The 12,211-nt window shown below is 41.5% G+C and overlaps 1 protein-coding gene across 1 annotated transcript; it reads right to left on the reverse strand.

The window, feature by feature from the left end:
• Window positions 1–4,787: 4,787 nt before the first annotated feature.
• Window positions 4,788–9,769, reverse strand: LOC118407013 (zinc finger protein 486-like). The gene is made up of 2 exons (XM_035807425.1): window positions 9,668–9,769; window positions 4,788–6,341 (listed from the first exon to the last, which is right to left on the reverse strand). Exon 2 carries the CDS (start codon window positions 6,272–6,274, stop codon window positions 5,381–5,383), a length of 894 nt encoding a protein of 297 aa, XP_035663318.1. The 5' UTR covers window positions 6,275–6,341; window positions 9,668–9,769; the 3' UTR covers window positions 4,788–5,380.
• Window positions 9,770–12,211: the final 2,442 nt, after the last annotated feature.

Genomic DNA, 12,211 nt, shown 5'->3' on the forward strand with positions numbered 1-12,211 from the left:
ACAGGGACGCCGCATAATTATTATGCATAGCGACGACTGAGACGGCTCACCGTAGCGGTGTATCAAATAGGCAATTACTTTAGTGGTTGATTGTCATTATCGTGCCAAACCGAAACCAAATAACCAGAAAGTTGGTGGCCCATTTATAATTGTAGAGAAAGAGACACTTTCTATTGGGAGAATGAATCACTTCGGGATGGCACTGGTAAAGTCTTTTTGTGGCCGTAAATTCTACAGGTAAATGCGTGCGCACGTGTACACACATACGCGAACACAAATACTGACGCACAGACACGCACACGCGCGGGCGAACACGCACACACGCAAGCACGCACACACACACACACACACACACACACACACAGAGAGAGAGAGAGAGAGAGAGAGAGAGGGAGAGAGAAACACAAGCACCCACACGCTCACAATCATACACACGTCAATACACACAAGAATACACACAGGCACGTGCACATACACGTATATACACACAGAAACACATCAACACACGCGCACATATACATGCACACACACATGTACACACGTCACATGCACACCTCAGGTGTTGTTTATCTATCTAATGACGATACACCAGTCCTAAATCAAAACCTTGTTTTCGCAAGAGACAAAAGTCTGTTGACACAACTGCGTGGAACGTTATAAACATTGCCGCTTGGCAAATGTCAGTAGACAGCTTGTGAAGGTCAGAGTTGACTTTGATACCATCCACATATGGCGGGAAAGGTCGGCAGCTTTACGGGAGTTATGTACCATCAATCTTCTGTGCTTTCAGGATCTCACTTTGCGTTCGTGAATAGTTTCATCAGGTTGGCAGATTACTGAATAAAGACACTCTTTTTAAACAACCACAGCTTTATTTCCACCAGCGTTTTTTCACTACTTCACATGAACTTATATCACCCTACTCCATACACATTCAAAGAGATGGATTCATATTTGAGTGAAAGAGTTTATAAGCCAAACCTTTGATTGTAAAACATATCTGTTCTTACATGTACATTTTCACCATCACAAAAAAGGAGACTGAAGTAGAATCCACTTAGTAGTAAGAGTATAATTCTTGTGTAGCTTGACATTGTATTCATGTATCTGGAAACTAATTGTAACCTGAAGTTAACACATTGGGTATACAAGGGGTGATCAAATTCTCTGCCTCACCCAGAAATGATAAGCATAATTCATATTTCGAAACACAACTTCGTAAATTCATAGTATGAAGCCTTTTATCAATAGCCTCCAAATTTCATATCAATGCAGTCCTAACTTTCCAGGCTACGTCTTTTTGAAAAACAGTAGGTGAATGGCGAGAAAAACTTGGATGGACTGTGATCAGAGTTATGTAGCTAGGTCGAGTCCCCATGCCGTAAATTCATTGAAGACATGTCAAATGTTAAATAAGGATTCCCTTCACATTTCAAGTAGAAAGAAGTGGGTACCGGTGCCTGACTTTCAACAGAGCAAGTTGAGCAAACAGCGCACACCTCAGGTCGCAGCTCAATTGCCCATGTATTTTCTCTTCTCCCTCATCTAACGTTACTGGTTGCATGCTAAAGTAATGATCACAATGATTTGAATTTTGGTACACATTTATAAAATACTTTTAACTTACTGGTTGTTGCCTACTAAAGTAATGATCACAATGATTTGAATTTTAGTAGACATTCATTAAAAAAACTTTACATCTAAGCTTCGAAATCTGTATTGTGCACCTTTTTTCTGGTTACGGACGAGAACTTATGGATCACCCCTCGTATATGTAAAATAGAGGTCTTCATTGATGTAGGAGGGGGTACGAAGGGCGGCCACGGTGTTACATGGGCTCCTCTTGCGGTGTCTGTCGATCAATCATTTTATGCCAACCCATGCTTTTGAAAACCTCAGATGTCATTCTAAATCCATATGGGGCTCATTGGGAAACTGTTCCCTCTAGGTAGACCTGAATTTCGGTGTAACCTTTTACTTTATACTTTCACGTGCCGGGACGACATACCCTATTAGAGCCTCATCTGCAGTACCGCTCCTGGCCGCGCCAAGAAAGGTAGCAAAAACGACCGTCAAATTGCCACATTTCAGTGTTTTCGGGAATGGGGAACCTTAAAAGGGTCGCAAAGGGGTTTGAATTCCTAGACGTACTTCGCTTCGGTTAAGAAAGTATAAGCCTTTAAAAATCAAGAATGACATTTCACACACGAGGAATTAGAAATTGGGTCATAGATTATGTTCCCTTTGCATTTTACAAGAAGTATTCAGCTGTATGTTCTCATCGAATTGTAACTTTCAGGGGCTACGTATACCTACCACATTCAGATTTCAATCCCGCTCTTTTTACACAAGCCTAAGAGAGCGTCGAGCCAAAGGTAAAATGTTGAAATTTGATCTAACAATAGATCAAATTTCCCTTTCAATATGCATCGCTTAACGTTGCAATTGGGCGCCAGGGAGCCACGTAATGGAATAACTTTATGGCGAGGTCAAAATCATCCCAAGGTTTCATCCTTTGGTTATTCCATTCGGGGACTGCAATGCCCCATGATGAATCCCCGCTCAAACTCCATTCTTCACAACAGCTTAGGTTGGTACAGAAAGGTTAGGGTGGTTCCATATATTACCAAGGGGGATTCAAGCAGGTTTCTCTTCACTTTAGGCGCACTCTCACTGCACTTGTGTCACGCTTGCGGCACATCGGGGTACGAAAGAACGAATTTTCTTACTTTTTGTGTACTTTGTCTTCTTTTAACTTAAGTCATACTTTTGCGTATTACGCAATATCTAAATTATTAAAAAAAATCGGAGAAAGTAAGAAAACAGTGACGCAGTGAACGAACACCGCAGTGACACAAGCTAAGCGAAGCTGTAGCCCTTCAACATAAGGGTGTCCGTCTGCCTCCGCAATCGTAAAAGTCAGCTATCAATTTCCTCATTGCGGTATCGATGGCCCCTGCGTGTCAATGAAGACATTATCTGATAAGCAACAGCTTTCATTGAAACAACCTGTTGTAAATACTGCAATGTGATTTTGAATTGCTAGTCGGCGCTTTTGAACCGCCGAGCATAACGTTTTCGTGCAGGCTATAACTGATTCAGGGTTACAGATTGTGACAGCTTGAAGTTACGTACTCTTATCATGGATGCACGGGATACACAACTGTTATATCTTTGAATCTATGTGTGCAAACAGTCCAAGGAAATCAAAAGTGTCGAAGGCCAGGAAGTGTAGTAGGGGGTGTGTACTTGTACAAATGCTTTCTCGATGGCATTAGGCCACATCTAAATTTCATAACGTAAAAACATTAAACCTCATTGGCCTGTTGTGCTTTTAAAATACAATAAAAATTGCAATCAAACGCTTATGTTGTGAACAGAAAATACTTTATTGTCTATTCTAAGGTACGAGCATTAATTCAAACTAGAAAGGCCGACATTTGCTTGAGATCAAATACAGCATATTTCAGCCATCTCCTTCCCCAAGCAACAATGGACTATTCCAAAATCACCCATGTGCAAAAATGGAACTCTTCTGCTTAAGATGACTAAGCATCCTAAGCTACTAATTACACGTATGAGCAAAAATGAATCGTACAACCCCCTTCCCTGCAAGAATGGACTCAAGTGCACCCAATGTAGAAGGGTAAGATAGACCAGTCCAAAAACACTTCCGCTAAGAAATGGAATTTTGAATCATCAGCCGTCCAAAACTGAATTTGAAAGAAACCCCCCCCCCCCTTTGCAAGAATGGACTCTACCTGTTATACCCCTGTGCAAAGTGGAGCGATCCAAAAATACATCCGCTAAAATAGGACTTTGACATAATCACCAAAGTCCAGAAATACATGGCCTTTTCTATAATAAGCAACCCAGTCCAAAACTGAATTTTTTCAATAGTCCCCTGTGCATGAATGGACTCATCCATATTACATCAGGCTTGCTGATTGGCTGCCGAATCCTCAGGTACAGTCTTCAGGTGGGGTCAAGTTCCATTCAACAAATGGAATTCGGAATCATCACCCATGTCCAAAAATGATTTTTTTAAAAATCCCCCCTATGTGCAAAAATGGACTGTCCCAGCAGTAGCCTTATGTCAAGTGGATCAGTGCAAAAACACTTCCGCTAAAAAAAGCATTGGCATTATCACCAAAGTCTTAAAGTAAATTTTAAAAAACACCCCCCTGACCAACAATGGACTCTTCCAGCAAAATAACCTTGCTCATTGGCTAATAATTAATTAGATTTACCTTGTCCCCCCAACCACCTGGAGGAACATGGACTAGGTAGGTATGTAGATGATTGGATCTACCAGAAACACCTGTGGCTTCCAGAATGACCTAGAGGTCGTTGACCTCGGCACTTCCACCTCACAAATCCAAAATTCTCCCACAAAAACCTCCATAATGAGCCATTTTGAAGTGATTTATACCAAATATTATGCATGGATCCTTTGAATAAGTACCTAGGGCACCTCTGTGCTAAATTTCAGGTCATTTGGATGTAATACCATGGTACAGGGGGCCTAAATATAAAGTTGTGGTCCAAAAATTGCAATAAAACCTCAATAAAATCATTTTAGAAGCAGATATGAATAAAATGAAAAAAACACCTAAGGGTATTGGCCCACTCTACCCTTGTGCCAAATTTCAAGTCATTCGGTCCAGGAACGACGGAGATGATTCGATTTGAAGATTTGACAGGAGAAAGAAAGAAAGAAAGAAGAAAGAAACATTACGAATACAATATATTTCACCATACCTATGGTATGGCTGAAATATAATTAACCACAAAAGTCTACGAACTACGGATAACAAGAGTAGCTGCGGTCCCAAACGTTAAGTATTGCTATATAAAAAGTTGATATCGACTAATAGAAATAAAGAATTTGAAATTATCTATGTCTCGCATCAGTGTGACATACATGTGGGTCCAGTTAGTATTGCCCTGAGGAAGGTAACATACAGTCATTTAAACACCTACTGATGCTGTCTATATGTACATGTCTTCGTTCTGAATAAAATAATTTATCATTCAGTGTTTTACCACCCCAACCTGATCAAATTGTTCGTAGATCTACACATTACACTATAAGTAAGGATCGTCAGAATACTTCTGGTATGTCTTGTTTCCAAACCGGGGCCAGTTGGGCAGCTTTCGGGAACGAAAAGTATGATACAAAAGACACCAAACTGCACAAGACGAAACGAGAATGGTACTGGGCATTACTTGTGGATATTTTGACGTGTACATTCCTATTTTTCGTTTCCGGAAACAACCTGGCCGGGCCCCGGTTTGAAAATGTGACGTTAGCTAGCCTTATTGTAATAGTAGGACAAAAAGTGTGTGTTTACATGGCGTTAACTTTATGTTTTTGTTCTCAGCTTTGGTCAGGATTGTGTTGGTTCATGTGTGTCTTGAGGTTGGAGCGGTTGTTAGAGCTGTACCCACACGCATCACACCTGTAGGGCTTTTCTCCGCTATGTGTCATCTTGTGCTTGGTCATGTTGGACGTATTGGACGTCCTGTAGCCGCACTGGTCACACAGGTATCGCTTATTACCGGTGTGGATGGCCTCGTGCTTTTTTACCGCATTCATTTGTGCTGAACGGTAGTCGCAGTGGGAGCACTTGAACGGTTTCTCACCCGTGTGGGTCATGATATGCTTCTGTAAACATCCCCTGTATGCCGCTCTAAACCCGCACTCCTCACAAACGTACGGTTTCTCACCGGTGTGTTTCAGCATGTGAGACCGCAATGAAGCCGATCTTGCTGTTCTGAAGTCGCACTCAGAGCACTTGAACTGTTTCTCGCCCGTGTGGGTCTGTATGTGTCTTTCCAACAACGATTTTGTCACAGCTCTGTAACTACAGTCTCCACAAGCGAACGGTTTGTGTCCGGTGTGTCTGGCTATGTGTGTGGCTAGGGTACCTTTCGCCATGGCAGCATAGTCACAATGGGGGCACTTGTACGGCCTGGGGCGGTAGTCAGTGTGAATGAGTTCGTGGAGTTCCAGATGGTCTCGCCTGGCGGCTGTATAATCGCAGGTGGCGCAGGCGAACGGTTTTTCCTCCGCGTCGTGTTTGTAGGCGAGATGGTTCCTGTAGTACCGCCTCCAGTTGCTAGAGTAGTTGCAGTTGTCAAAGGGACATTTGAAGCGTTTCGCTGCGCTGGTTTCCTCGGCTTGTTGTGTACCGTTCTCTGTGGTTTCATGTGATGATGATGACGATGTGGTTTCACTGTCAGAGGAAGTCTGATCGCTGCCGTCGTGCATGGTTGGTTTGAAGGAAAATCTCCGTAGACTCTATCTAGGGCTGAAGCGATGAGCACCTCGTTTGTACCTAAAGGAAAACAACATTAAAATGTTTGAAATGCAATGTTTTCAGTTGCATAAGAAGAATCATGGTTCTAAATACGTATATGCAGCTAAATGCATCATGAGTAATACGCAAAATCTCTGTAGTGCTGAACACCCTGTTTGGTCCTAAAGGACATTTTGAATGTTTGAAATTCAATGTTTCTAGTTGCATAAGAAGAATCATGGTTTTAATTACGCATGTGCAGCTCTTGAAATGCATCATGAATAGTATGAATTTTTTCAATGGAAAAGACCCATGAGACAGTAAAAAAACACGTGCGCATCTGTAGTATAAAATAATAACAGGCATTGAATAGGATATCTTAGTATATATGAACTGAGCGCAGCTTAAATATGTCGTGGCCAAACCTTCACCACTTCTCCCTGATTTCTTAGCTAACTACCATCAAAAAGTCAAGACCACAGGATGTCCGGGCCAAAAGATGGAAAACAAACGAGGTTCAGCTGCAGTACCAAGGCCACGCGCTAGGAAGCCCAAAATAGACCTCAATCTATGTCTTGCCACACCTACACACTTACCATCCATCCTGATATTTCTAGATTATGTTGACTATAAGTATCCAGAAATATACACAGACAGGCACATACATAGACAGACAGACGAAGGTGGGTTACTGTTCCCCCAAGAGCCACATATGGGTCAAAGGTAAACTGTCGCTAGCGAAGCCGTCAAGTTTTAGAGACCATTCCAAAGCTCTTGCCTTATTTCTTGGTACTCGGGAACCTTCAGTTGTTCATCGAAAACATTTCAACTTTCACTTTGAAAAATAAAACTTCTGAAACTAGTGAAAGGGAATTGAAGTATGGGTCTCATTGAGGTAAATGGACAATGTGAGTCGAGTCGAGTTTACCGAACTTTATTTTGTGACTGACGTGATTTTTCAACAGTTAATGCATCTATTAGTATACAGTGAAAGAAGATAATTAATAGATGCTGTAAATGGTTTGTTACCTAGATTTCAGCAAATGGCAGATGTGGTCGCAGCCCACAGTATTTCTCCGCGACCCCCGTGGTCTATTACGTAGGGGTAAAAAAGTAGTGCGGCCGAAATCTGGAAGCGCCTGTAAACACCGTAACGTGAAAGACAGCGGGGGATAAGCTTTGCTATATGGTAGTATAAGGAGTCGACTTTCAGGTGGTATGTGTAAGATTTGTATGTTTGTCCATTTGGTGTATAAATGCGCGTGACCTTTACAGCTGCCTGTCCCTGTGAGTCGGCTGCAGTTCCGCATGGCCCCGCATGACCCCATTTCAAAGAGGTCTTTAGAAAAATTCAAAACGACAACTTTTTCTGTTTTTCAATTATTTTGGTAGGTTATACCCTCGACTTCAACATATTAATTTGTCGTGCTTGAAAACTGCACCCTTCTATGATTTTATCAGCGTCGATGTCAGTCACCTTGTGGTCCTTAACTATAGAAATCCCCATAGGCCGAAAACTGTGTTCTGCTACCATGTACAGCACATGTGCGAGTCTCTCCTGAGATTAAAAATGGCGGCGTTCACAAAAGGTCATACAAACGGTCAAAGGTCAGATCATTCAGGGCATTCAGGGCTACATTTTGTTCGAGTCGTTCTCAAAATCGTCGAGAAGAACATGACTAAATTTTCTCGATAGTTAGCTGTTCCTAAAGCCTCTGCAACTTGTTCATTCAGTGTACTTTGTTCGAAAGGGCTGATTAAGTGTTTAACCTGTAGAGAAAACTGAGATGCAAGACAACTTTTGAAAGCGAACAAGACAAAGGGAGTGATTTTTAAACATTAAAAATGAACAATCGTCCACCGCTAATACATTTGTATTTTTCAAATACTCAGTAACCCTATTGGATGGCACCACATGTACTCTCAAGCAGAGATTAGGCTCCGGCTGTTTTTAACGCTTTTTGGTCGTTTTTATTGGGCTTTCTATATTGTATTGTATCTTGGATTGTCAAAACCTAACTTTGGCTGCCGTACTTCAAGAAACATGACAAAGTCGAAAGCCCTATAAAAACGACTAAGATAAAATGCCCCAAAACAGCCAGAGCCTAAACCTCTGAGAGTAACCACAATTGTGCAGTGCCAGTTGCGGAATTCCCTTTCACGGTCAATACGGTTAGCCTCCATAGCAGGCTCTCTGATGCCTTTTTTTGGCTCATAATGCACTTTTCTGGCCGGCAGTCAGATAAGGCCAGCAATCAGCACCCAGTAGAAAAAGAAATGGCCAGCAAAAGTGTATCATGAACCAGAAAAGGCCTCAGAGAGCCGGCTAAATACAATAGTCTGTGAAGAGGTCGACAGATGGCTTGAAAAGTGTAGGGAGGGAAGCCTGGGTCGAGACAACAGCCATGTACACTGCACACAATGAGCCATTGTTCCAGGGAATTACAATACACTTTTAAACAGCCTCTTTCTTTCTAGGCATGTCTATGTACATGTTCCATGCTTCTTTTTAGCTATCTTTGCAAGTAACAAGCATGTTTAACCCCCTTGTGAGTACTAAATATGTACTAAAATGATATCATTCAGCGTGCATAATGATCGGCAGTCTTAAACCCCAAGAAAACCTGGTACACAATGTACTGACTAGGGCAAAACTACTTCAACTTCAAGAAGCAGTTTTGTCTCGACATCTTGAAATAAATGTTTTGCGTTTCTCCAGGAGTGCGACTGAAAATGATAAAATCTTTCCACTACACGACGAGCGGTCTAGACCGCATGATTTGATACATATTCTATTTCCGCATTACAACAAAAGACGTATAACAGATCAATCCTTATTTAGTAGTCATGCATCATGTGTATGACAGGAAACGTTTTTACCACATCCAAATTACGTAGAACGCGAGATTTGATATCCTCTCTATTTCCAACGGATATTGAAGTGGGCTGTTACAAATATCATGACGTGCACAAAACCACGTTACTCAGTTTATTATTTAGTAGTTTATTATCTAGTTACTCAGTTTATTATTTAGTAGTTTATTATCTAGTAGTCCTGTATGACAGGAAACACGTGTTTTTACCACACGACCAAATTACGTAGAAGGCGAGATTCGATATCCTCTCTATTTCCAACGGATATTGAAGTGGGCTGTTGCATATATCATGACGTGGTTGCTAGCTAGTATCGACAAAAATTATTATTTGATAAAAGCTCCTCGCTGGTAGTACTGGTTTTATAATAGGGTATATACGTATAGCTAAGGACGTTCTATAAAAACCTCAATATAAACTATTCAATGTCTTCCTTGTACTTTCAAAGCGTCCAGTTGACTGCTAAAAATGAAATGGAAAGGAATACATACCTTGAAGTAGAGTACTGTTAGGCCGCCCAGTGTTAATGTTGTGTTTGCCTATCTGAGGCTTTCAAACTTCCAAATGCTACTAAACTGTCAGATTTGAATCAGAAGGGTATTCTGTTTTCCTTCAACCCTCCCTCGGTAGGGGATTCGCGAATTTTCATTGGACAGTGGTTGTCAAGACAACATGACCCCATTAGAAGAATTGAAAGCATTGTGCAAGTGACAATAGCACAACAATAGGGGGCCATATGACCTCCTCAGGGGAAAGGTATCGGTATTTGAACAGAATGAAACTGTACACAAGCAAGTGACATTCCTCGCAGCAGGCTTGCAGAGAAAATCAAAGCTTATCTCAAAGTCTGGTTTTGCTTTGTACCCATTTTGTGCGTCGTTTAGCAAGAAAGTGAAAGGAAAGTGATCTCGACCCAGCATTTAATAGCTTACTGAAGAGCTAGTCTTCCAATGGTCGTTAAAGAGAAAACAGACGCTATGTACAGTATTTATACTCCCCAAGCAGAGGTTAGGCTCCGGCAGTTTTTTTAACGTTCTTTGTTAGTCGTTTTTATCGGGCTTTCTATTTTGTATTTTATCTTGCTGTGTCAAAACCTGGTTGGCTTGCCTACTTCAAGAAAAATGACAAAATAGAAAGCCCGATAAAAATGACTAAAAAACGTTAAAAAGCAGCCGGAGCCTAACCTCTGCTTGGAGAGTACAGTATTTACAGGTTCATTGTACTGAGGACATTTCCATAGCTTTTTTCGACAAACGCAATGAACAGTGGACCATGCTACCCGCACTAGTAAGGACTGCAACCCTTTCCAGTAGTGTACATGCCGAGTGAGAGACATAGCCTGGATCGAACGGCTTCTAGTTCCAGAGGCAGGGCCGCTTAGTCTCCAAGAAGACCCTACGGTGCCTTTAATAGAAAAAAATATAACCTCCTTGGAAATCGTATCAAAGCTGGCAAGGGAATTACAGTAGTATAGCGGCACCAGGTGCCCGTTTGACTCCCTTTGGCCGGCTATCTCCCTTTGGCCGGCTATACTCCTTTGCCAGCTTTGATACTATCTCTTTAGGCACCGTAGGGTCTGCTTGGAGACTAGGGCCGCTAACCACTGGACTACGCACGCTACGAAAGGAAATGAGAAGGGTGAAAAAAAAGGGTCCAGAGAGAGGCGAAGCAAAAGCAATCTGTATCGCAGTCTGCCCTGCAGTACTCATCCTGGCCGCCAGGTGGATATCGCACAAAAATACCACCAGTACATTTCTGCTAGTGTGAAGAATTCTGGCATTTATGGGAATAGGGAGATCCCTAAAGGGTTTTCATACTTGTAACTATATTTCTTAACCTCGGGACGAAAAGAAGGGTCACAAAGACTAACCAATAGATTGCTAGATGTCTGAAAAATCATGAGCTCAAATGAAAAATAGGCAAGAAATTAAGATTTCTTTTCTCCAAGATTTATTCATACACATCTATCCGTCTTGAAACTTATTTTTATTTTTATCAAATTCAATAAATACGAATATATAAAAATATCAATCTATTAGTAGCTTGAAACACTGTTAAGAGTGCACGTGAAATTTAGATTTACACGTATGAAAGACCTTCGCGATATTATTACACCTAACTAGCAGTTCCTTTGAAGTAAATGTACACCCGCATCGCCCCCGTCTGTTCTATCAGAACAATTTACATCAGATTTGCATCGAGTGTCAGTTCCGAAAGGTTACTTATTATATCTGCAAAATTGGTGACATTTTCCTTCTACCTTGAAGTATGAGTTACAAAATGGGTTGCTTTCTTCGCTTAATTGCCCCTTCGCTTATGTCCGGAGGGTTAGTAGTCTGTTGATGAGATGAAATCGAACGTCTACAGCTCGTTCCAAGGGTGTTTGTTGGTGTCTATGCAGAACGGAGAGATTCTGATACGCCATCCAAGGCAACGTCTCCTTCGTAATCTGACATCCATGCCATGATTTTGTTGTTGTTGGGGGGGGGGGGGGGGGGCGTACATTTATTGGGAATAATGAAAGTAGAATGTGTGCCTTTTTTTATAATATATATATTACGTAATACGTAAAAGTATGACTTTGAAGACAACAAAATACACAAAACGTGAGAACATTCGTCCTTCATCTCTGAAATTTGTTGAGCAAATCTTTCGAACCCCACAGTGCTGCACCGGTGCCCCAAGTACAGTGAGATACCACTCCCCCGTGTACATCAAACCTTAGCCTTTATTCTCGTATGACTTGAAATAGCGGTGGTAGATCTCCATAAAACAGTTTTCTGTGGGATCTATTCTCCAAGAGATATCAAGCGCTACACGTAGCATCTTTGTAATTGTGTAGCTATCATCAAGTTTATTTTTCAAGTCCCTTTGTGAGCTTCCACGTGTTGCTTTCGTATAGCAAGAGAGACAGCAGTTGCTCTGCTATTGTTGTCTGTCTGTTGCTATGCTATTGTCGTTTTAAGACTACTAGCTCTTAGATGAGTTGTCTAAACAAACGACGCCCAATGAAAATGTGCATATTCCTTTTAGGG

The sequence above is a fragment of the Branchiostoma floridae genome, chromosome 19, assembly GCF_000003815.2.
Source record: "Branchiostoma floridae strain S238N-H82 chromosome 19, Bfl_VNyyK, whole genome shotgun sequence".
NCBI lineage: Eukaryota > Metazoa > Chordata > Leptocardii > Amphioxiformes > Branchiostomatidae > Branchiostoma > Branchiostoma floridae.

Coding starts and splice junctions, on each gene's coding strand:
- LOC118407013 (XM_035807425.1), bottom strand. CDS start 6,274: ATGCACGACGGCAGCGATCAGACTTCCTCTGACAGTGAAACCACATCG.